The sequence below is a fragment of the Ranitomeya variabilis genome, chromosome 2, assembly GCF_051348905.1.
Source record: "Ranitomeya variabilis isolate aRanVar5 chromosome 2, aRanVar5.hap1, whole genome shotgun sequence".
Classification (NCBI taxonomy): Eukaryota; Metazoa; Chordata; class Amphibia; order Anura; family Dendrobatidae; genus Ranitomeya; species Ranitomeya variabilis.
This window is the reverse complement of record NC_135233.1, coordinates 907068464-907095520: the sequence shown is the minus strand read 5'-3', so window position 1 is coordinate 907095520 and position 27057 is coordinate 907068464. Positions and strand designations below refer to the sequence as shown.

Sequence of the window (27057 nt, the reverse complement as noted above, 5' to 3'; positions counted from 1 at the left end):
CACCGATAACGGTGTTTCTCGGAGCCCATGACAGCACTCGCTTATTTCCCTCCCATCACGAGTGCGGTGAGCACCTTTAATTACATATGATTTATATAATGTATATATTACAATTTAGGCACGGGGTTCCTTTTTTGTTAAGAAATGTTATAATATGGTATTTTCTCTATTGTAAACTAACCTGGAGGTCCTCCGATGCTCTGTAAACCAACTGATGCGAGGGAGAGGTACCGCCCTTTTATCTGTAGGTGTCCTGTCCCCGAAGGGCGGATCCCCTCTCTCCGTAGTGCTGTCATGGGCTCCGAGAAACACCGTTATCGGTGAGTAACTATGACTTTTCCTCTCTCTCAGACCTCCATTACCACTTCTTCAAGCCACAACTTGTCTGCAGAAATTACAACAAAAACACATTTGTCTTCTCACATTTCCAATGCCATCTCCATCTTTTCCCAACCTACAAAAACTCCCCAATCTGCAGCATAGGACATTGACCTCAATATTTAAAAAAATGGTGTCATTACTATGATTACATCCCCCCAAAAATAAAAATAGTGTCCCATAGAAAGTATTAATGCCCCTACTGTGCTACATAGAAAGGCCTGTATGCTACTTTAAAGGATATAATATCACAAATGTCCCCTTCCAACAACAAATACTTTTGAGTGTCCACTTAAAGTTAACAATGCCCCCACCCCCAAAAAATGGAACCTGAGTGCCCCTATCAAAACTATTAATGCTCCCTTTTCTAACAAATATCATTTGAGTGCCAACACAGTTCTGTATATACAGTATGATGGTCCTACAGCCCCCAATACAAAATATGATGGCACCAAAACCCTGTATTACACATTGAGGACCCCATAGAGGAAGATAGTCGACTGCTATAGCTCCAATCCTCAACCTGGAAATGGAAATATCGACAACTCCCAGCATCAAGCTGGTAGTTATAAACACCCCTGTCCAGGTGTGTCAGCTAGAGACGGGGGAGGTTGCTACTTGGTCCTAAAGTCAGAAGGGCTAGGAAGGAGCCTGCAAAGCCTTCCGCTGAGACCTTCTGCAGCTAGATGCAGTGCGACTATCTGCAGCCTCTGACACACCAGTGACATCCTCAAAGCCCCATATAGAATATGATGGTCCCCACAGCACCATATGCAACATGGTTTTCACAGCCCCATATACCACATGATGGTTCCCACAGCCCCATATACCACATGATGGTTCCCACAGCCCCATATATCACATGATGGTTCCCACAGCCCCATATATCACATGATGGTTCCCACAGCCCCATATACCACATGATGGTTCCCACAGCCCCATATAGAGTATGATGTTCCCCACAGTCCCATATATAATATGATGGTCTGCACAGCCCCATATGTAGTATGATGTTTCCTACAGTCCCATATATATAGTATGATGTTCCCCACATATATTTAGTATGATGCTTCCCCAATATGTATAATTTCCAAACACATAAAGGCTAACATTATTTGACGCCAAAAATAAGAGAACCATAAGTAATACATCTTTACTTGAATACAAATATAAAAGCAAATAAACTACAGAGTGCTTGGTATGAGGGATGCCACTATGCACTGACTGCAATAACCTCTGTTTAAATACATAATAAAGAATGAGGGTCTAATATCGCTTCAGTAAAGTTAGCCCTCATAAATAATCATAAACAACTTGAGAAACAGTCTCTAGTATAGTGATATAATGCTGAAGAGCTGTTAGAAGGGAATTATAGCAGTGCCTACTGACACCTATCAAGACACAGAACTTGACTAGAGTTCCCATAATAGCAGAGTTAACCACGAGCAAATATATAGCAGCATACTGATATATTAGATGTAAAGACTGAATGAGGAATGGAGCAATATAATACAGCTAGCTACAACAATCCCTGTAAGGTCATAAACATAAGATATGGTATAGATGTACTAAATGGTCACTAATGTATTGTACTCATATGTATGGTTGGTAGGGCCCTATATGTACTGATACCCATAGCATTAGATCTATAATGAGGGGTAGGAATGCACTATTTACCTCAGTAATGAAAGAGGTGGTGAGGTGGATGCAGTCCGGACAGGTCACAGCGGCGTCCCCATACTCCTAAATACATATTCTGGACTGCAGAGCGGCGTAATGAAATGACATCATAGCGCCACCCTGCATGAGCACGCTGATGTCTCGTAAGCCACGGTCTGTGGTTTACAAGGACACGGACAATGATACGGCAGGGAATTCATGTTTGCTCTGTCACAGGATTGAACTGTGCCGGCGTCATGTTGATGCTGACACAGTTCAATGCGGCAGTCTCAGAAGATCTGGGGTTCCTGCCAAAATGTATGAGGCCTGAGCCCCGAATATATGCCGCTAGTGATGCCCCTGAGTAGTTAAAAATAGAGAGCACTACCACCTTGTACCTGTGCATGCCAGTAGAGGTCCTAGAGCAGGGGTTTCCACCCTGTGGCTTGGGCACCATATGCGACTCATAAGCCCATGTCGTATTGCTTTCGACTATCTGCCAGCTGGGTGCATTAGCACCAGGTCTAGCAAACAACTATGAAGAGAAGGCCTCCAGATATTGAAGTTAGGGAGTAGCCCTGTACAGAAGAACAGATTTGAAAGTACACGTATAATGGCAGAGGCATGGGGATGACAAATATGGTGTGCTGAAGATGGATGATACTGCTAGTTCTGAGGGATACTTGAAGTTAGATGTAATAATGTGTTGTATACTTTCTATTTGAAAGCTTTTTCTTTCGTTATACTGATAACGGGGGCTCTAGGTGTTACTACTGGGAAGTAGGAGGAGGGTTTGAATGTGGACCGCAACCATCTCTCAAGACTGTATGTGGCTCTCAAGGTAGGAAAGGTTGAGGACCACTGTCCTCGAGCATCACTTGTTATAGTGCATTGTATGCTGACCTGCACTGCCTGTTCATTGAAAAATGAAATTTGCTTATAAGCATTCAACAATAGCTAATGTAGTTGAAGAGTGTTAGCTTGTGGCACATTCTTGGGAATGTTTTTTATAGATTTATATACAACTAGCTGTACTACCCGGCTTCGCCCGGGGTAATAACTGCTGTTAGCAAAATAGAATGTGTTAACAAAAATTTATTCTGCACAAAAAAACCACAAAACAAATAGATAGAAATGTAATTAGTAAAAGGCAAAAACTAAGCTAATAGAAGCATTTTACAACATATATTTCAACACCAGAGATATTCCACACAGATTTAACTAAATTGGCCAAGTAATGTGAAGTAATCTTCTACTACTTATTCGAGAGCCTTTTGATAAACGACATTCTTAGTTTTTCCTTCAGGTGCAAAGTCAAACAGATTTTTGGCTGTTCCAACTCTTGAACAGACCACATAAAGTTGACCATGAGAAAAGCATGGAGATTGTAAATCTAAGCTAGCTGAAGAGCCCGGCGTTGCCTGGGCATAGTAAATATCTGTGGTTAGTTATACCACCTCACTTCTCTTATTTTCCCATCACGCCTCTCATTTTCCCCATCACATCTTTCATTTTCCCCCTCACATCTCTCATTTTCTCCCTCACACCTCTCATTTTCCCCCTCACTCCTCTTATTTTCCCCCTCACTCCTCTCATTCCCCCCTAACACTTGTCATTTCGACCTCACATCTGTCATTTTCCGATCACTCCACTATTTTCCCTCACTCCTCTCATTTTGCACTCACACCTTTTCATTTTCACCTCGCACCTCTCATTTTCACCTCAGTATATACATGTTTGTCATCTCCCTTATATATAGTATGCACCTGTATGTCATCTCCTGTATATAGTATATACCTGTATGTCATCTCCCCTGTATATAGTATATACCTGCTGTGTGTCATCTCCCCTGTATATAGTATATACCTGTATGTCATCTCCTCCTATATATAGTATATACCTGTATGTAATCTCCTGTATATAGTATATACCTGTGTCATCTCCTGTATATACTATATACCTGTAGGTAATCTGCTCCTGTATATAGTATATACCTGTGTGTCATATCCTCCTCTATATAGTATATACCTGTGTGTCATCTCTCCTGTATATAGTATATATCTGTGTGTCATCTCCTCCTGCATATAGTATATACCTGTGTCATCTCCCCTGTAAATAGTATATACCTGTGTGTCATCTCTCCTGTATATAGTATATACCTGTGTGTCATCTCCTCCTGTATATAGTATATACCTGTGTGTCATCTCCTCCTGTATATAGTATATACCTGTGTCATCTCCTCCTGTATATAGTATATATCTGTATGTCATCTCCTCCTGTATTAGACCTCGTTCACACATTATTTGGTCAGTATTTTTACCTCAGTATTTGTAAGCTAAATTGGCAGCCTGATAAATCCCCAGCCAACAGTAAGCCCACCCCCTGGCAGTATATATTAGCTCACACATACACATAATAGACTGGTCATGTGACTGACAGCTGCCGGATTCCTATATGGTACATTTGTTGCTCTTGTAGTTTGTCAGCTTATTAATCATATTTTTATTTTTGAAGGATAATACCAGACTTGTGTTTGTTTTAGGGCGAGTTTCGTGTGTCAAGTTGTGTGTGTTGAGTTGCGTGTGGCGACATGCATGTAGCGACTTTTGTGAGATGAGTTTTGTGTGGCGACATGCGTGTAGCAACTTTTTGTGTGTCGAGTTGCATGTGACAGGTTAGTGTAGCAAGTTGTGTGCAGCAAGTTTTGTGAATGGCGAGTTTTGCGCGTGGCGAGTTTTATGTGTGGTGCCTTTTGAGTATGTGCAAGTTTTGTGTGAGGCCACTTTTGCATGTGTTGCAACTTTTGTGCATGTGGCAATTTTTCCGCGTGTGGAAGTTTTGCGTGTGGCGAGTTTTCCATGAGGTGAGTTTTGCATGTGTGGCGAATTTTGCATGTGGAGAGTTTTGCGCGTGGCGAGTTTTGAGCGGCGACTTTTGTGTTTCAACTTTTATGTGGCGAGGTTGGTGTATGTGTGGTGAAATGTGCGCTGAGGGTGGTATATGTGTTCGAGCACGTGGTAGTGTGTGGCGCATTTTGTGTGTGTGTTCATATCCCTGTGGTGGTGTGGTGATTATCCCATGTCGGGGCCCCACCTTAGCAACTGTACAGTATATACTCTTTGGCGCCATCGCTCTCATTCTTTAAGTCCCCCTTGTTCACATCTGGCAGCTGTTAATTTGCCTCCAACACTTTTCCTTTCATTTTTCCCCATTATGTAGATAGGGGCAAAATTGTTTGGTGAATTGGAAAGCGCGGGGTTAAAATTTCACCTCACAACATAGCTTTGACGCTCTCGGGGTCCAGACGTGTGACTGTGCAAAATTTTGTGCCTGTAGCTGCGACGCCTCCAACACTTTTCCTTTCACTTTTTCCCCATTATGTAGATAGGGGCAAAATTGTTTGGTGAATTGGAAAGCGCGGGGTTAAAATTTCACCTCACAATATAGCCTGTGACGCTCTCGGGGTCCAGACGTGTGACTCTGCAAAATTTTGTGGCTGTAGCTGCGACGGTTCAGATGCCAATCCCGGACATACATACACACATACATACACACATTCAGCTTTATATATTAGATATTTTGCTGAGTGTATTAAGAGATCAGTAAATAGGAAACGTCCAAATATTAGCCCAAGCAGTAGAAGAGTATTTGTATGGACCAAGTATAGTCAGTTTCTTGTGTCTCTGATGGAACATTGCCTTACTTGTCAGGATGAGGTGTATTTCCAGGACTGGTTACTTTGGAAGGGTAGATTGAATATGATGTCCCAGATTGCAGCGTTGAGTAAACCACCATAATTAAATAAACTGTTGATTTCATTAGGGAACGTATAGTAAACAACCAACTCATTCATGTGTCTCTTGTCTATTCATAGTGAGTACAGCCAAGAGGTTGTGTACTACACATCAGGCAACATCCCTCCTACACCCTCAGCACCGAAGCTTATTAGAGCTGGAATTACGTGGATAAGTCTCCACTGGACAAGGCCAGATGGATGTTTTCCAGAAGAGGTCATTTCATACACTTTGGAGATTCTGGAGGACACCGTATGTAAATCGCTGGCTTTGTTTCTTGTGATTTTCACCCTGAATAAATTATTGATTTACAAATGTTGCCAGTCACTGTCAGTAAAAGGACTGCACAATTATTGAATGCCAATATGCTTTTCCATTGTGTCATTTTGTTTTTTACCTTATACTGGTTCATCTAGTATATACACAGCTCAAAAAAATAAAGGGAACACTAAAATACCACTTCCTAGTTATCACTGAAATATTCCAGTTGCAAATCTTTATTCATTACATAGTGGAATGCGTTGAAACAATAAAACATAAAAATGATCAATGTAAATCAAAATTAATATCCCATGGAGTTCTGGTTTTGGAGTGATACTCATGATCAAAGTGGAAAATCAAATTACAGGCTGGTCTAACTTCTGTGGAAATGCCTCAAGGAAAGGAAATGATGATCAGTAGTGAGTGTTGCCTCTACGTGCCTGTATGACCTTCCTACAACGCTTGGGCATGCTCCTGATGAGGCGGTGGATCTTCTCCTGAGCGATCTCCTCCCACACCTGGACTAAAGAATCAGTCAACTCCTGGACAGTCTGGGGTGTTGGTGGCTGGATCGAGGCATGATGTCTCAGATGTGCTCGATTGTAGTCAGGTCAGGCCATACTATTAATGCCTCCATCCTTCAGCAATTGCTGACACACTTCAGCCACATGAGGCTTAGCATTTTCATGCATCATAAGACACCCAGTTCCCACTGCACCTGCAGCAAAATGGGTCTGAGAATCTCATCCTGGTACTTAATGGTGGTCACGGTACTTCGGGAGGGCTGTGTGGCCCTCCAAAGAAATGGCTCACCACAACATTACTCACCCACTGCCAAACCAGTCACGATGAAGGATGTTGCAGGCAGCAGAGTGTTCCCCACAATGTCACCAGACTCTGTCACGTCTATAATGTGCTCAGAGTGAACCTGCTCTCATCCATAAAAAGCACAGAGCACCAATATGGAATCTGCCAATCTTGGTGTTCTCTGGCAAATGCCTATTGCTCTCCACGGTGTTGGACTGTAAGCGCAACACCCACTTGTGGACATCGGGCCCTCATACCACACTCATAGTTTTAATGACAATTTGAGCAGACACATGAATGTTAGTAGCCTGCTGGATATCATTTTGCAGGGCTCTGGCACTGCCTCTCCTGTTCCTCCTTTCTGCTGGCATCTTGCTTCATGCTCTGGACAATGTGCTTACATACACGAATACCCTTCTTGCCACAGCTTACAGTACATTGATGTGCCATCCTGGATGAGCTGCACTACCGTAGCAACCGTGTGTTGTAGACATCGCCTCATGCTACTGTACAGTTGTGCTGAAAAGTTTACATCCCCAGCAGAATTTTTACTTTCTTGGCCTTTTTTCAGAGAATATGAATGATAACACCAAAACTTTTTCTCCACTCGCGGTTAGTGGTTGGGTGAAGCCATTTATTGTGAAACAACTGTGTGTTCTCTTTTCAAATCCTAATGACAACACAAAACATCCAAATGACCCTGATCAAAAGATCACATACCCCATTACTTAATACCGTGTATTGCCCCCTCTTAACATAAATGACAACTTGAAGTCTTTTGTGGTAGTTCTTTATTTTCTCAGATGGTAAAGCTGCCAACTCTTCTTGTCAAAAAGCCTACAGTTCCTGTAAATTCCTGGGCTGTCTATCATGAACTGTGCACTTGAGATCTCCTCAGAGTGGCTGAATGATATTGAAGTCAGGAGACAGAGATGGCCACTCCAGAACCTTCACTTTGTTCTTCTGTAGTCAAGACAGGTGGACTTGGCCTTGTATTTTGGATCATTGACATGTTGGAGCGTCCAAGTATGTCCCATGTGCAGTTTCCGGGCTGATGAGTGCAAATTTGCCTCCAGTATTTGCTGATAATGTGCTGCATTCATCTTTCCTTCAACTTTGATCAAGTTTCCTGTGCCTCTGTAGCTCATAACTCCCCAAAACATCAGCAATCCACCTCCATGCTTTACAGTAGGAATGGTGTTCCTTTCATCATAGACCTTGTTGACCTCTCTCCAGATGTAATGTTTACAGTTGTGGCCAAAAAGTTAAATTTTGGTCTCATCACTCCAAATTACCTTGTTCCAGAAGTTTTGAGGCTTGTCTCTGTGCTGTTTTGCGTATTGTAGGCAAGATACTTTGTGACATTTGCACAGTAATGACTTTGTTCTGGCGACTCAACCATGCAGCACATTTTTCTTCAAGTGCCTCCTTATTGTGCATCTTGAAACAGCTACAACGCTAGTTTTCAGAGAGCACTGTATTTCAACTGATGTTATTTGTGGGTTTTTATTTGCATCCCGAACTATTTTCCTGGCAGTTGTGGATGACATTTTTGTTGGTCTACCTGACCGTGGTTTTGTTTTTACAGAGCACCTGATTTTCCATTTGTTAATCACAGTTTGGATGCTGCCAACAGTCAATATCAATTCCTTGGATATCTTTTTGTATCCCTTTCCTGTTTTATACAGTTCAACTACCTTTTCCCATAGATCCGTTGACAATTCTTTCACTTTCCCCATGACTCACAATCCAGAAACGTCAGTGACTGGATGCAAGAGTCTGTCTGGATCACAGAAACTCACTCAGCTGTTATGCACACACTCAGATTACAAGCAAACAGGTCACAGGTAAGGATTGTTACCTTTAGTAGCCATTCAAACCCATTTGTGTCAACTTCTGTACATGTTATCAGGCCAAAATCACCAGGGTATGTGAACTTTTGATCAGGGTCATTTGGATGTTTTGGGATGTCATTATGATTTTAAAACAGAAAACACAGTAGTTTGACAATAAATGGCTTCACCCAACCACTAACCATGAGTGGAGAAAAAGTTTTGGTGTTATCATTCATATTCTCTGAAAAAAGGCCAAGAAAGCAAAAATTCTGCCGAGGTATGTAAACTTTTGAGCACAACTGTACCTGTAGGGGTTAGAGCAATGACAAAATGCAAAAGTGACCAAAACTGACAAAAAAAGATGAGAACAGAGAAATGGCTTGTGGTCCCCACCTGCAGAACCACTCTTTTATAGGGGTTGCTTGCTAAATGCCTATCATTTCTACCTGTTGACTATTCAATTTGCACAACAGCAGGAGAAGTTGATGCACAATGAGTGTTGCTTCATAACTGGACAGGTTGATTTCACAGAAGTGTGATTGACTTGGAGTTACATTGTGTTGTTTGTGTTCTCTTTTATTTTTTTTGAGCAGTGTATAAAAAAGTTTCTTAGCTCACTGGTATCGAATGGTTGCAACGCAGCTTTCTGAACCGGAATGAATGCAAAAGGGAGGTGGAGATGATGGCATAATAAACCACTAACAACATCCTGATATGTTTAGCGTGAAGCGCATCAGTGATGCTGCTACCTGGTTATTTCTGGAAATGACCTATGACATGTTATAGACCTGAAGAAATAAAATATTGAGAGGTTTTTTTAATAGATATGTAGGTGCTGTGTTTTGTTTTTTTTTGTTTTGCATCAATATTGCTTCATCTAGTCTTAAAGTTAATGTTTAAGACCAGAAGTATCTAATAGTGTTTGGTGGCTGTGGATGGATAACGCCTTCATACATCTGACATAAAAGCTTGTATAATAATTAGAGTACACAACTATATGCTGCAATGTTCGCATAGAGTTCTAAGGGGCAACTGTATACAAAATAAAATCATGGCTGAAAGGGTTGGCACCCTTGAAAATTGTTCCAGAAAATTAAGTATTTATCTCTGAAAATTATTGCAATTACACATGTTTTGTTATATACATGATTATTTCCTTTGTGTGCATTCAAACAACACAACACAACCCCCCCCCCCCCCCCCAGCAAATTGAACACCTTTTCACATAAAACCACAAAAATGGGCCTGACAAAAATACTGGGAGAAAGGCTTCATTTTCTGGGACAATTTCAAGGGTGCCAACTGCCAACACTTTCGGCCACGACTGTACGTCATATTTTCTTGTAATACAAGTTTCAACAACTATATATATTCTTTCGGCCACGACTGTACGTCATATTTTCTTGTAATACAAGTTTCAACAGCTATGTATATTCGTACTATTTTTCTTGAAGATACTGAGTAACATAGCTGCCATCACCACCAAGAAGTACATATCCTCCAGAACTGTAGGACTCATGCATGATGATGATGAATCCTAAAGCTGGGTATACACATTATTGCTCAGCTGACGGCAATCCCCCATACACAAGAATACTAACTTGGCCTGGTGCTCCAGTTTTCTCGATGAGACATCTGCTACCAGAAATAGAACTTGGATAAGACAGTCTTAAAGTTGGACCGATTTATCAAACCACCCAAACCACTGATTAATCGAGCACATTGTAAGACGGTCTAGTCTGTTTGCAGTGTGGAAGAGTTAGACCATTTTGACCAATATAAAATGTGCCCCTACAATCATGGCCTCAGGTCTAAAGCAACACATCCCTCTGTGGCAGTCCGACCCCTGGTACCAAATTGGATCAAGAAAATGAAGGGACTGCTGTACTTAGTTACATCAGCAAATTCGGACGTTGTAATAGGCCACATATAAGTTTTCAACCTATAAACAAAGAATGTTTCCTGTCGCTGACAGCAAGCAAAGATCCTATAAATGTTGGGAGTATAAAAAGCTAAGTGTTGTGGCAGTTTTTATATACACATGACTAGAAAACTCCATGAAAGTGCGCTTCTGCTTTGACACTACTTTGGATGAAATGTTAGATAATTTCCTTGTACTCTAGTTATGGATCTGGGTTCCCAAATTGTCCGCGTGGTCATTACAGAAGTTTTATTTCAACGGTATAAAGAACCAAGGTAGCTGCCGTACGGATAGATTTGTATCTACCTGCTACACGTCTGTTTTTACCTCCATCAGTCACTCCGTCATCTGTGCACGTAGCCAGTTCAGTGCACTGGAAAAATCAATTTAATGTACAAGACAGGACTGGGAGAAAGCTACATATGATGAAGCAGTAAATCATTGACTACTTTATAACCTAGAGACGAATTGTAAGAGATAAGCTCTACAAGCTCACTTTATTTTTAAAGATAGTCATTTGTATGGCATAATATCTGATAAATGTGATGTGGACTGGAAGATTTATTTCTGTTTCTAAATGATAATGATAACGCTTGCAATTCATGGATGGAAGGATGATGGAATTAGATATTTATCACCTATTTTGTGTAAAATAAGATTTATCAGGATCCCCTGGGAGCCTCACTAAGGAGTAGAACATGGGTCCCGATCTCCTATTCTTCTTCATTGTGATCTGGATTGAATGGTGGGCCATGGTTGTACATGATCACTGACATTCTACTGTGTGTCTATGGGACTGACATACATAGCCATGTGCACTTTAATCTGCCCTACCTTCTTCATACAGCATGTGATGGAACATGACACATTATTTATGGAGTCCATGACAAAAATATCTACATGTGAATTCTGTGGTCCACATTGGTACAATATTGTCTATTACGGCCTCATACAGCCAAGAGCTATGATAAGATTTTGTGAACCTATAATATCCAGCCAAAGCTCTGAACTATACTGTTAGGTCTGAACCATAATAAAAGACCAGAAGTATCATAAGGAGCAAGATATCTTTGGAACAGAGATTTGAGTCTGTCCAAGAAGAGGTGGCTGATCTTTTAAAGTGTACTCTACTTTCAAAGAAAAACAGATATAGTACTGGATTCTTCAGTATAATCTTTTTTTCTCAATTACTCTTAGAGAGTTTTGATGATAACCAGCAGCACAGATCACCCATGGTCTGTGCTGCAGGTTGCGCTAAACTAGGCTGCATCCTGATCCCGTAGCAAGGCTGCCTTCCTTACTGAAGGAGTAAGTCATAGGACTTTACAGTGTTGTCACGATCAATTTTTGGATGCGTGGCAGCTCTGGTTCCACTTTGATTTATATGTAGCGTTTTTCCTTTCAGGTCAGTGGTGGTTAATGTCAGTTTCCCCTGCTAGCAGTGTACTGCAATTGCAGAGTTGCTCGGTCAGCTGATGTGGGTGGTGACAACTCACACCGTCCTTTAAATAGTCACCTGGTGCATCAGCTGTCGGTCCTCCCAGGCAAAGGGATCAGGGGATGGTGGTGGTTCCCTCTGTATGTAGTGAGGGTATGAGTTTGGTGATACAGAGGGGACCCCTCTGTTGTTGGTTCCTCAGAGTTCACCATCCTTTGGCAAATGCATGCTTGGAAATAAATGTTCAGGTCTGGACCTGTGTGTCAATGAGTACATATGTGTGTCCACCAAAAACATCAGATGGACGTAAGCAACTGAGACCTGGAGTTCTAGGGTGATCCGGCCATATTGGGTGTCAGCCATTCTCAGCCCGGGGACTTTCCAGCTGGAGTTACCCCCAATATTGCACGTTCACAGCGTATTCCACAGGTTGGCACTCTGGAGATTTGTTGCGCCTCCGGAGCCTACGTTATTGCCATCTCCATTGAGCTGCATTTGCCGTAAACCTGAGGATCAGATGACTGCAGAGGTGAACCCTAATGGATTGAGGCGTCCTCACTGTATATCGTTTCCAGTGAGGTCCGGTGTTAAGGGTCCAGAGGCCCCTCATTGAAAGGGGGGCACTGTCACGATCCATTTTTGGATGTGTGGCAGCTCTGTTTCCACTTTGATTTTAATGTAGTTTTTTTTCCAGTGGGGGTTAATGTCAGGTTCTCCTGCTGGCAGTGTACTGCAATTGCAAAGTTGCTTGGTCAGCTGATGTGGGTGGTGACCACTCACATCATCCTTTAAATAGTCACCTGATACATCAGCTGACTGTCGGTGATAGAGCAATCTATGTTGACCAAGCCTGGAGTAAGGAGCTCTCTGGCTGCAGTGGTGAATCAGATGGTATTTTGGAGTTTGTGGTCTGGTTGCCTTTTTTCTTCTGTGCGGTGCTTTGCAGCATAGAAGGCTATTAAGTAAGTTTGTGTTTTCCGCATCTGTCTCTGTCCCCTGTGTTGTTCCATCTGCAATGGTGAGGCTAGCGCCCTTGTCGGCCAGTGCACTAGCCAGGGCAGTGCGAGGTGACAGCGAGGGACGAGGTTCCTGACGGCAGTGGAGGGAAGGACCCACTTAGGGCATTAGAGGAGTGCAGGGACAGGCTCAGGCTGGAGCAGGAGGTGTCCATCTCTCATTCCATATTGGCAGGGCCCCCCCCCATTTCCATCCTGTTGTGTGTGAGTCGAGCCGTCCGCTGACCAACCCTCTGTTGGGTTATGTCGTGACAAGTGTGCTTTCCCGCACGGAAAACTATAGCGAAAAGTGATGAGCAGGATGCTGTCTATTTTTGCGCGGTCTGCATTGCAGACCTTGAGTGGTCCGTGCTGCCGATTAACAGCCTCTAATAAAGTGATTAAAGTAAATTATTCTGCAAAGTCCTACACTGTAATAGTGTTTCTTTTGGAAGTAGAGATACACTTTAACTGTAAATACTTAGCGGCAGTAGCTCTCATTATTCCTGTTCTATAGGTCTGCTGATTAAGGGTCTTTTTATGGTTACAAATGTGGTAGTTCATTCATCAGGAAGTGTTTAGACGGAACATGAGGGATATGGTCTATAGTTCACCAGTATATTATTCCTGAAGTACTCAATTATATATTGTTTACGCCAAATAATCATACACCAAGTCCCCATATTTATGTACTGGACTTATGAAATGAAAGGGAATATGTTAGCAGGTTTTTACTGTGTAATCTGAGTGCACCATGGTGTAGGAGCAGAGCCTGTGATTCTCCTGTGATGTGTAACTCACTTTGCTGTTTCCATAAAATCACTGTTTTGTCAGCAGGAGATAATCACTACAGAACAACTGATCTAGTGCATACTAGTCCAGCCACACACCCAGCACTGATTAGCAGCTCTCTGTCACTATACATTGTATACAGAAAGCTGCTAATCGGTGGTGTTATTGGGGTTATAACAGAGCTCGATCTTCATCAGAGAAAACTTTGACTCTATTATAATTGCTATTATAATTGCTGCACCCAGCAAATTATCTAAGAGCAGGTAATTTACTACCTCACGTTGCTGTCAGATTACATAGCAAAAACCTGCTGAAAGATTCCCTTTTAAAACTTGTATTTTTCACCATAACACCAAGTCAAGATGTCACATATTGCTGATGTTTTGGGTTAGCCTTTTTCTTTCGTCTGTTTTTCAGGCATGTGTTGGATCTGTTTTTCATCCATTTTTGGTCCTTGTGTCTTTTTTACCACCATTGTCTTATTTGTATTTTTCCTATACAAAAAAATGAGGTTTTCCAAGCTTCTCCTAAAAAAAAAAAAAAAAAAAGCTTGTCATGGGTTTACTGTGACAGAGAGGGACCAGAAGACCGTGTGTCTGATTTCACATACTCCTGCACTGATTGATAGCACTTCACCATAATATTAAACAGGTTTCTGCTAGCAGTACAGGAATTAATCTGTTGAGCTTTCCTGCTTTGATGGTCCAAGCTGTTCAGTGTTGGCCACTCCCCTCTGCTATTTATACTCGCCTCTGGTTATCAGGGATTGCCAGTGTTTGATAATTCGTGGTTCGGGAGTTGCAGGTGTTGGTTGTTTGAAGAGGCATTTGGAGTGTTGTTCTGGTGACTATTGCTTGGTGATTTGTCTATGCGTATCCTCAGCCTCTCCTATTGTTTTTTTCCTTTCTTTACTTCCCCGTGTTCCTTTCTGCTGATGGTGAGTGCATTTTTATGTTTGGTATTTTCATTTATCTTTGTACTTCTTCCCTTGTTAGTCTGAATTCTGTATTCTTATGCACTGCAACTCCCCACTTCCATGGGTGGGAGAAGGGAGAGATAAGGGCTGTTTAAAGAGCTCAGCTATGCACGTGGCATGGGCATCTTCACCATTAGAAGTAATCCGAGGAGCAGGGATAGCTAGGGGCCCTTACCTTTAGGGATAGGGAAGGAGCCCCTAGCCCTGTGTTGTTATCTTGAGAAGTATCTGATGGAGGCTCAGGGGGATGCCCCTGCTGCTTGTCCATTAGGTAAACTGTACAAATTGCTATAAAATTGACAACTGACAGTGCTGGTCTGTGCAGGTTCCTAAAATGTATTACGAAATCCATCAATACCATACCATGTCTGTATTATAATAACTTAACGAGGTAAAAAATTTGCATTTTGTTTGTTTTAATAAAACTTCTGACATGTTCTGCTTTCAGGACAGTGTATTTCAACCTGCGTACACTGGAGAAGAGTTAACATGTACTGTGAATAATCTCCAAAGAAGCACACAATACAAATTTAGGGTAAGTCTTTTGAAAAGGTCCAAAGTAATTGGAGAGCCAGCAGATGGTGCTGTTTGGTATCTATTTTTCTATCTTAGTATTGTGTGCAGGTTTTTTATATATATAAAATGTTGATATTAATTTTAATAATTGATGTAACTCTTAAATTGCAAAATCCATTATCCCATGAATGCATAGTTATTTTTTGTGAAACATTTAATGAGGTTGTGTACCTGCTTCAACGTTAGAATAAAATTTGGTCACTAGGTAAGTGTCAAATCAAACTTCTTTAGTTGATAGTTAAAAATTATTTATTTTTAAGCTTCATTGCAGTTACAGAAAATGTTTCTTTTGTCCAACACATGCATTTTTATATTTGATATTTTTCATTTTTTTTCTTAATTGTTGCATTTACTATATATATATATATATATATATATATATATATATATATATATATATATATATATATATATATATATATACACACTCACCGGCCACTTTATTAGGTACACCATGCTAGTAACGGGTTGGACCCCCTTTTGCCTTCAGAACTGCCTCAATTCTTCGTGGCATAGATTCAACAAGGTGCTGGAAGCATTCCTCAGAGATTTTGGTCCATATTGACATGATGGCATCACACAGTTGCCGCAGATTTGTCGGCTGCACATCCCAAAGATGCTCCATACAAGGCAGGATGGATCCATGCTTTCATGTTGTTTACGCCAAATTCTGACCCTACCATCCGAATGTCGCAGCAAAAATCGAGACTCATCAGACCAAGCAACGTTTTTCCAATCTTCTACTGTCCAATTTCGATGAGCTTGTACAAATTGTAGCCTCAGTTTCCTGTTCTTAGCTGAAAGGAGTGGTACCCGGTGTGGTCTTCTGCTGCTGTAGCCCATCTGCCTCAAAGTTCGACGCACTGTGCGTTCAGAGATGCTCTTAGGCCTACCTTGGTTGTAACGGGTGGCGATTTGAGTCACTGTTGCCTTTCTATCAGCTCGAACCAGTCTGCCCATTCTCCTCTGACCTCTGGCATCAGCAAGGCATTTCCGCCCACAGAACTGCCGCTCACTGGATTTTTTTTCTTTTTCGGACCATTCTCTGTAAACCCTAGAGATGGTTGTGCGTGAAAATCCCAGTAGATCAGCAGTTTCTGAAATACTCAGACCAGCCCTTCTGGCACCAACAACCATGCCACGTTCAAAGGCACTCAAATCACCTTTCTTCCCCATACTGATGCTCAGTTTGAACTGCAGGAGATTGTCTTGACCATGTCTACATGCCTAAATGCACTGAGTTGCCGCCATGTGATTGGCTGATTAGAAATTAAGTGTTAACAAGAAGTTGGACAGGTGTACCTAATAAAGTGGCCAGTGAGTGTATATATATATATATATATATATATATATACATACTGTGTATATATATATATATATATATATATATATATATATATATATATATATATATATATATATATATATATATATATACATATATATATACATATATTATATACATATATATATATATATATATATATATATATATATATATATTAAAAATGGAAATCATAAAAAAAGGCAAAAGATGTATTGGGCTTGGGTTAATACTGTAAAATATGGCAATGTTGTGTAGACAGCTATTACACAATTTTCTGAAGTGTGTGTGAAGTCTATAAAGCTATGGTTGTAATGAAAATTATTCAACCGCTCCTGCAAATTAGATTTATTAGTAAAATTTACAAACTTTCTACAATTTTCAGTAAGCCAATAAAACAAGCTTTTCAGGGTCTTGTGAACTTCCTCCACCGGCATTTCAGGCGATTCTTCTGTTTAGAAGATATCACACTTCGTCATGACTTCGCAAGGGGCCTCGTAATTAGAAGAGAAGCCCAAGATGACGGCATTCAAGTTGTCTGTTGCCTTGGTTTACAAACATGGGCGCCAGACCGGAGTCCTGCAAATCTTTTTGTATTTTTTTTGTATATTTTAGTAGATAGCAGAGCATCCTTTGGCTGTTATGACTTGATACATAGGCAAACAGCTTCTTGCAATATTTTTGAGGAATTATAGTGCATTCATCATGTGCAATGGCCTTCAGTTAACTTTTTTGGACTACTCTTGACAATCCCAAAATATTACTGAAGAGATTAAATCATTTCCTTCCTCAAATAAGGAAATTATAAAAATGATAGCAAAAACATTGAATGTTCCCAGAGATGCAGTTTCAAGCGTATTTCACAAGTTCTGGGTACACTACCTTGTGGGGGCAGAAAGTGGAAGCTATAACTGGCTGCCCCAGATTCCTGGTAAGGGTGGTCAAAAACCCTGGCGTAGCTACAAAAGACCTGCCCAAGATTTGGTGGCAGCAGGAATAGAAAGGCACATACTAAACGCTGAAGGTCTCATGCCTAAACTCCTAGACATACAGCTCTACCGACCCAATCGCACAGGAAAAGCATATCCAGTATGTTCCATTTTTAAGTCACAGAAGTTTTGGGATTTTGTTTTGTGGAACAAGGCAAGCTTAATGATGAGCATAGGTCTGGAGGAGAAAGACGCATATGCTGAAAAGAACATCCTATAGTGTAGTATGGCAGGGCCATGGGGTGATCTGGGGCTGCTTTGCACCCTCTGGCAGTTGATACCTCAGAGTATTAATGGCAAGTTTGATTTGCGATGGGGTGGAGAATGATGTGCGTGTGGAGTGGCTCAACCCTCTGCTCACGGACCCTAAATACAGCTGTCAATTAACACGTGAACGGCAGCGGGTGCAATTCCACTCCACCCGCAGCTGTTGGAGGCAGATGATTACTGAATAACGCAGCCATCATCTGCTGGCAAGAAAGCATGCTCTGTTTCTAAGTCTTCTTCAAAGAAGGGGATCTAATACATGACTTAAATCTACCTCATATATTGGGAAGGGGTTAAAGTGGCATTTGTGTTGAATTTGGAGAAACCATTTCTTATTTTTAGTATTATTGAGGAATTTAATTTGATATTGTTTGATTTATTGCAAACAGAATATTTGTACATTTTGCTAAAAAGCTAAAACGGTTGAATAATTTTGATCTTGCCAAAGCAAATGTTGTACCTGTGCATCTTGCTAGATCTGCATTTTGTATTTTCTGTTCATTCCTCATAATGACATTTGTTATATATTTTACATCTGCCATTCTTTTAATAAGATCATATGGGACCTATTTAAGATCATATACTGGACAGCAAGAAGACATTTGTTGTTGTAATGAAGGTCGTTTTATCCAGTCCTTCTGGACCATTGACTATTAATAGTCCCCATTAAAGTAATTGTCTCCTATTGCTGCTTATACTACAGCTTATTGCCTCAAATGTTGAAGGAAGTAGCAGTCCGAGCGAAATATTGGTCTGCACCACAAGTCCTGACCGGCCGGGTCCACCATCTCGACCTGCAGTTAATGGGGCTGTTGCTGCTCATGGCTTCACTGTTCAGTGGGGTGAGTACACGCTAGATAGCCATGCCTTATTATTTCTTTTGCTCGCTTATATAGCACCATCATATTCCTCAGAGCTGTACAGACATGTCCCCATTGGGGCTCACAATCTAATTTCCCTATCAGTATGTCTTTGGAGTGTGGGAGGAAACCAGAGAACCCAGAGCAAATCCACACAAACACGGGGAAAACATACAAACTCCTTGCAGATGTTGTCCTTGGTGGGATTTGAGCCCAGTGCTGCAAAGCCACAGTGCTAACCACTGGTATAATGTCACTGCGTGATAACATTTACTGTCTACTGAAAACCGCAGCACAGGAGACACTCCGGAGAGTTATTGTCTTAATATGGAGCAATTGGGAGACGCTCTGCTCCAGTACACAGAATGGAACCGCATACAGAGATAAAGACGGATGGAGCATTTTAATAAATGTCTGTAATGGGAAAAACGTCCGCTGAAATGAATGAAAAGGAATCTCATTCATATTCAGACAGACACCAGCCTTATCAAGCTGACAGATAAGCGACCTGCAGTCTTCCCTCGGCAGTGCTGCTCCTGACAGTTTGGGATGCTAATAAAGAGCTGTATATGGCGACATGCAGAACATTGCTTGTAGCGAATACTGTTTTTTTGTAAATCGTGGCATAATGATGAAATGATTTATTGTGAATGCGTTGGAAAGTAGAGTGCTGCTTGGGGGTTGAGATCTACTGCACAGTGTATGCATCTTTGCCCTTTCACATCTCCAAGATCCTATGCCAATATGTAGTAGGTGTACTAATAATAATAATGGCATATACAGGTGCTTCTCACTAAATTAGAATATCACCAAAAAGTTAATTTATTTCAGTTCTTCAATACAAAAAGTGAAACTCATATATTATATATACGTAGTCATTACAAACCGAGTGATCTATTTCAAGTTTCTATTTCTAATTTCCAATTAGAAATGTAGTATAGTTTTCCTGATTCACTATGTCTCCTTACCCATGTGCAGGCATTGCAGGACCATAGGTATCCATGGTTACGACCACTGATATAGCGACAGTTAGCTAGTGGTTGTAACCATGGATACCTTATGTCCTAAAATGACTGCACATGAGTAAAAAGACATAATCAATCAGAGAAACTATTCTACATTTCTAATTTAAGGTATTTGCTATTATTATTATTATTATTATTATTATTATTATTATACCTACTACATATTGGGATAGGATCTAGGAGCTGGGTTTACCCCTTTAATGCTGCAGAGACAGACCCCTCTCCATCATGATGACCTTCATCCAAAAATTTTCAGGATGTGAAATTATGCATAGCAGTGACAGTAGGTCCCCAGTGCCGCCTCTTTATCCGGATCAGCGTATACCTGCCCTCTGTGCTGTCCAGCAATGCAGCTGTCATCTTATGTTACATCCATAACAAGACATTATAAGAGTGCTGAACATATCTGTCACATAAGAGACCGTTTTAGAAAAATTGAGGTGGCTGTATGAACAAGGCCAGGCCAAAATAAGGAGGTGCAGTGCTTCTCTGGGCTATGATGATATCATTTTACAATTCTTCTAGTTCTACACCTGCGTGCTCTGCCAGCTCATGTAATGGGTTTGATTGTTCTGAGAACATCTCTACATGTATCTACGCCACACAACAGCATGGAACACTGGAGCACTGGCATTGAGGTGTTTGCCTTACTTCCGACATGGTTTCCCCTTCCATGGCAGAATGGACCAACAAACTGAACCTTATATACACTTTAGAAAAGGCTTGATTATCCCACGCTAGGAATAAAAAATCTTTTGAATACTGGAATAAATGGAACATATTTCAAAACTCCACCTCATTCAGAACAAGGTTATAATTTATTATCTTAACCGTTGTAACCTTGAGCACCATTAATCAAAGATAATAAGAATGCTTATACCACACACATCTTCATATTATATAACTGCATTTTTCTCAATTATGCAAATATTATAATCTCTTATTAATCTCTACATTCCCCCAAGTGTACCTCAATATTCCTTCTTCCTTTCCTACTACTCTTAACCCCTGTTATTTTCACTTTTTTTTGTGACTTATTATTTACTTTAGTTTAACGAAAATGTTTTTATGTTTTTGAATGTTAAAAAATAAAAAAATACAAAAAAGAGAGGATAGAGAGAATAGTGCTATCTTTTAGTGGGAATTCACATAGTGATTTTCTTCCAGATGCTCCCGAAGATAATGGTGGCTCAGAAATACTGAAATACCTTTTGGAGATCTCTGAAGGGGCTTCTGAAGGTGTGTTGGCAAAAGTTGCATTCATGATTGTAGTATGTTATTTTATATGAATTTCTGTAACACTAACACAAATCTGGAATTGCCTTTTTTTTCTACAAGACCTTAAAATTGATTGCCTGTGTGTGGCCTCTGCAAGTCAACCCAATAAAAGGGTTGTGGCCATTGATTATGTCCTTAAAGGGACACTGTCACCCCCTCCAGCCGTTATAAACTAAAAGAGCCACCTTGTGCAGCAGTAAAGCTGCATTCTACCAAGGTGGCTCTTTTAGTTTTTGTTGCTGTTATTCCCCAAATAAAGGTATTTATAATTCTGCCCAAATACCTTTCTTTAGACCTGGAGGCAGGTCTGAACCCCCTCTTTGAAGCGCCAAACTGCCGTCAGTCATATCTTCTGGGGCGCTGGGCGCTGCCCCCTCAGCGCTGTTTTCCTCGGAAATCCGGCACCTGCGCTCTTCTGCCTTGGGCAGGCGCATTGAGCATTGGCCGTCTGACCTCACCTGCTGGGTTGCAGACTGCGCCTGTGCGGGCAGTGCGGCCACCCAGCTACTGAATCCCCGCCCCGCAGTGTGTTATGCATTATGCACAGTGAGGGGCTGGAAGGCGGGGGACCTGGGGGAGCGTCTGACAAGCGCAGTGCGCATGCCCAGGAATCCCAGCCCCGAATTTAACATTTAGGTCCCTGGAGTCTCTTTAAATGCAACACTTGTCAATAATAATAATTGGAAAAAAAAATGGTCTAAATACATTTTCAATTGACCAGATTTCTGGTGGAACCTATTGTGTTTTCCCCAGTTCTCGCTCTTAAAGTGGTTGTCCAGTTTAGAATGAAAAGTGTGCAGTTACTCTTTGAAACTGCAGACTTGTGAATACTCCCAGCTCCCGCTCTGTTCTGTGAGGATTCGCCAATGTCTGCTGCGGAAATGGAGGTGAAGTATGTGATATGCATACTCCTGGGAAGAACCCGTCTAGTGGATGTGGTCTCGCTCAAAACAAGTGTGTTGAGCAAGGCTGCGCCCGTCTAGTAGGAGTATACATATCGCATACTTGACCTCCATTACTGGAGCAGACATGGACGAATCCTCGTAGATCACAGTGCGAGCTGTGGGAATAGTTACTAGTCTGCAGTCACACACAAAGTGACTGCAGACTTGTCATTCTAGACTGGACAACCCCTTTAAGGCCCTCATACACATTAAAAGAACGCTATCTGAACCTCTCAATTTTTGCGGGACAATCAACCATTTGATGTGCATGGAGGCTTCCTGACTCTCCTGGTAGTTGTTGTCAGGGGAGAGAAGGATAGGGCAGTTGGAATGCCTAATCCTTTTTGTTTTCAGCAACTTTCTCCCCTCTCCCCATTGAAAACCCATGAGCGCTCAGCTGAGCTCTTATGTCTATGGGGTATCGGGACAGATGGCGGTCTGCCAATTGAACATTTGGCCAAAAGCTAAATTGCATATGGCCGCTATACTTTGTCTATTTAGGGTATATCTGTTAAATGTTTTGGGTTTGCAGCAATTAATGCAAAATTTAGGTAAAAATTCAGTGTTTACATATTTTTTGCAAGAGTTTTTCACAAAAATAAGCTACAAAATTGTCTAAACACACTTACTTTCTGCATCTTCCTCTTCTGTAATTGCCAATCTGGGTGAAGCTAACTTTTTTTTTATTATTTGAAGTAAATTGAATTGCCTAAATAATTGGTTTTAAAACTAAATAAATATAATTTCAGGAACCTCTACACATAGTATAAAATATTGTAACCTTAAAAATCCGGTTTATCCAATGTCACCCGTGTTTACTGACTGACAAACAGACTGTGTATATTAATTTCCATTCATTAATCAGAAATCTCCAGAAAGGATGGGGAAATGTTAGGGAACGTTGCACAAACAGATGAGCCACGGCAGAGTCAGGATGGAAGACAGCAGTACAGTCCCTTCCTACCAATTACACCGTTAAGATTGCTTGTGCACCGCTAATGAATTCCAAGAAACAGGCCATCAGAACCTAAAGTCTGTTCTCTCTTGAGGTTTGACTTCGAAGAAAATAAAATTAAATGTGAACTCAATAGATCGAGAAGATGCACATCATCAACCCCTCTATTAAATGTATAGTAAGCTGATACTGTCACATCATCCTATACTAATGAACATAATAGATGGTATCTTAGGCTTTACTTTCTGTTCACGTACACCAGAATCATATGCATTTCATTCTTATAAGTGTTAGCCGTATTAACACTAAAATAATCTAATATACAGTGGTGAGATCTGAAATGAATGACTTCATTCATAATGTTGATGACTGATCTTGGAAAATTGCAATTTGCCGATAAACCATTTGGAAAGTAAAATAATGGAGCTGGATCAGCAGTATTCAATACTGCATTAGCTGATAGAACACTTCATATTTCTGAAGCCATTTGGCAGTCTGTAGTTCTTCCTAAAATGGCAAGTACCCTTTTGTGACGCTAGTCACTACTCACTTACGAGCCGTGAGACTTAAGCAGTCAAGAGGTCTGGGGTCAGGTACCAAGAGAGCTTGTCATATACAATGGGGGTAAGGCAACAGGCGTTGTCCAGCCTCAGTCCAGAGTCAGAATTCCAAGGTCAGAGTGCGTCAAGACAAAAGGGGTAATACAAACGGGTAGTCTATAGGCAAATCCAGGGTCCAGCACCAATTGATCAGAATGTCAGAATTTATAGAACAAGGGACAGAGCACAGGCCACACAGAGCTGAAAGCTACAACTGTCAGATATCTGGGACTGACAGCTTAGTTAAGTAGCTGGGTAATCACTTAGAACAGGGAATACCTCAAGGAAGCCCAACACCTCCCAGTCTCAGATTGGACAGCCGAGCTGTCACTCAAAATACTGACAGCTTAGTTCACCCCATCACTAGATTGGACAATTGAGCTGTCAGTCACTGCGTCCAAGACGCATTGAGCTGTGTAACCATGACTTTGGATTACCAAATCCGAATGTGTCATATTCGTGCCATATTTGTGCTGATTTTATGTTTGATGATCGTTTCCGAACATATTCGATCATCTGTACTCCCATTGTCTCCAATGGCATTCGGCTATATTCAGCGAGTATTGCAAATACGGCGATCGCAATCCGAACCGAATATTGAAATATTTGCTCATCTCTAAACCTGACACTTCTAAGCTTAAAAAAAAAAGTGAAACTACTTTGCAGCCTCTTAAAAGTAAATGCCCCCATGTTATTATTGGCTTCCCTTAGGTTTCTATTTCTATGAAGTGCTATTTAGACTTGCATTGTAATAATGGCCGTGTTTTTTTCAGCAACACAATGGAAGGTGGCATACAGTGGGTCTGCAACAGAGTATACCTGTAATGACTTGAAACCAGGCACTTTATACAAGCTCCGCGTGTGCTCCATCAGCACAGGAGGACACAGTCAGGTATGTCGAGCCTCTATTTTACTATCACAAAGTAAAGAGGTGGATTTACTGCACTCTACCTACTCTAGCTTTTTTTTTTTGGCTAAAAATTGCTTCATTAGGTTTTGGCTATGTCAAGATCAAATCACATTCAACAGTGATGAAAAGATATAATGCAAAACTGAATGTAGATGGAATATGCATACAGATGTAGCCACCGAGGATTTAGAGCTCATTAGGGCAGAATGTAGAAGATATTCCTGCTTGTCTGTATTTGCTCTCATATTATGTAGCCTGATAAAATGCAATTCCGCTGTACAGCAGATATTATATCAGGTGCTGGCGCCTGGACCTAATGTTAGTGAAACATTTTGGGTTTGGGTGGGAATAGAATGTAAATTGGCAATTATCAGGATTCAAAGCTATAACTTGAAGCTCCTCGGTCACACGAGCAAAGTCAGTGACAACCCCCCCAACTATTATGTTATTCTAATCCTGGACTGATAGTCTCTGCACCCCATTGCTTTGCCCCTGTAAACATGCATTAACCCCTGTATGGCATTTTATTCCACTTTTTTTCTAATGATCATCATAATAAATATATTTGATGTAAAAGTTATTAAATACATTACTCTTAAGGTTGCTGTGTAGATTAGTGTATTTTACATTTGGCTGCTCCTAGCAGGACTTCAGTGGGTTGTTCACGTTACTTGGTTTGGGTTAATAGCATTTTACCCATGGTATAGCAACAAGTATAAATGCTAGCTGGACATAAAATAATGAAATGTTTGCTACCAGTTTATGGAATGCTTACTTTCCTTTTGTTTCCTTAGTGTTCTGAAAGTCAGCCGATTTGCACATTATGTGTAGCACCGGGTCCTTGTCAAGCACCAAGATTGGTAGGCAAGCCAAAGCACAAAGAAGCTCATCTACAATGGGGTAGGAATCTGCTGAGTTATCATTTGTATTTGGGTATATTACTAAAAGGGGAATACTTTGAAAAAGTAAAGCTTAGATTTACTTATCCTCAACTTTGTACATCTTGAGTTGAGAACTGTATTTTTTGGATTTTTTTTTAATGTGACCCTTAATGTGATCATTAAAAATACATGAGGATGCAATAAAGCAAAGGATAAAGAAGTCAGGGATTGCTTTATTTGACAGCCACTATTATTTTCTTTTCTATGAAAACCAGTAGTACAAATGATTTGAAGCCTTTACCTAAAGGGACTAATAGAGTAAGTGAACTAGCCCATGGTCACAGAGATTGACAGCCAAAAAACCTAAATGCATTGTCTTGTTAAAATATCTGTAATTTATTTAAAGAGAACCTGTCAGCACAATTTTATAATGTAAAGTAAAGACATGGCTGTAATGGTGCTGTAATACAGAATACATTGATATAGTTGAAGAAATCTGCTTTGTTGTTCTTCTTTAATCATCATTTGAAATTTTCTGCCGATTAGATTTCGGTGCACAGGGGCCGGACTGTGCACGGGGTCTTCTCCTCCCCGTCTGTGATTCCCTGCACCACCGCCTCCGGTATTTGAGTATCAGTGACCTGCCTCCTATATATTAAATATCCTCTTCAAACATAAGGGTAGGCGGAGGGGCTGGGGAATCACTGACAGAGAGAAGATCAAGGGCACAGTCCGGCCCCTGTGCACCAAAATCTAATTGGCAGAAAATGTCAAATGGTGATTGAAGAAGAACCAAGAAGCTATTATTATGCTATTATTGGCTTTTCATTGCGTAACCAAATTGTGCTGACACTTTCTCTTTAAACCTGTTACTTAATCAAGGTGCCCCTGTCTTCCAATATTTCCACCAATTCCTACCCCTTACAGGTCCACTTCTGGCTTTGACATGAGTGTAATCCCTGTGTGAAGGGGGATGGCAGGCTGCTTACTTCAGTAGCCTTTGTTACAGCCAGTGCATATATAGGGAAAGGGAAGCACATATACAATGAAACACAAGTGCAGCGGAACTGGCACTAACATTAGGACACTCTGACTTATTTGAAAAAAACTGTATTAATAAGTTCTATGAATTGGCATTTTAGAAACTATTTTTTCTGGCTGTACCATTTAAAATGGTTGCAGGGAACAAAGACAGAGTACTTTAGTAAAGAAATGGACGTCGGTAGCATTATTCATTATAACCAGTGGCACAACAATTTTTTGTTTCTAGTTTCTAGATTTCTAAACATTGCACCAGCAGGTGCGTTTTGCTTTTAATCATCACCATGCTTAATCTGTATTTTAGTTTTTTAATTCTTATGAATATGATTGGTTAATTCCATGTTTTGAGGAAGAATTCTACCGATATGACCTAAGCAAACATTATTGTTTAGATGCCGTATAGCCCTGCGCTGCATGTGTTTCCATTTTGCATTTCTTGTGGATGGCATTTGTAGTGTTGTTTTTCAAGTGACAAGTTTTGTGTTGATATTCTTTCTGTTGGGATATATTGGCAGTCAGGATCACATTAACCCCCATATTAACCTTTGTCTG

The 27057-nt window shown here is 40.8% G+C and overlaps 1 protein-coding gene across 1 annotated transcript in view; it reads left to right on the top strand.

Moving 5' to 3' along the window:
• Positions 1–27057, top strand: part of FNDC3B (fibronectin type III domain containing 3B) — a 489123-nt gene that overhangs the window by 328735 nt on the left and 133331 nt on the right. The window contains exons 13-18 of the mRNA XM_077290528.1: positions 5912–6083; positions 15305–15391; positions 18716–18854; positions 21065–21136; positions 24447–24565; positions 25378–25483. Of these exons, the coding sequence (XP_077146643.1) occupies positions 5912–6083; positions 15305–15391; positions 18716–18854; positions 21065–21136; positions 24447–24565; positions 25378–25483 (695 nt within the window). The remainder of the gene's footprint in view (positions 1–5911; positions 6084–15304; positions 15392–18715; positions 18855–21064; positions 21137–24446; positions 24566–25377; positions 25484–27057) is intronic.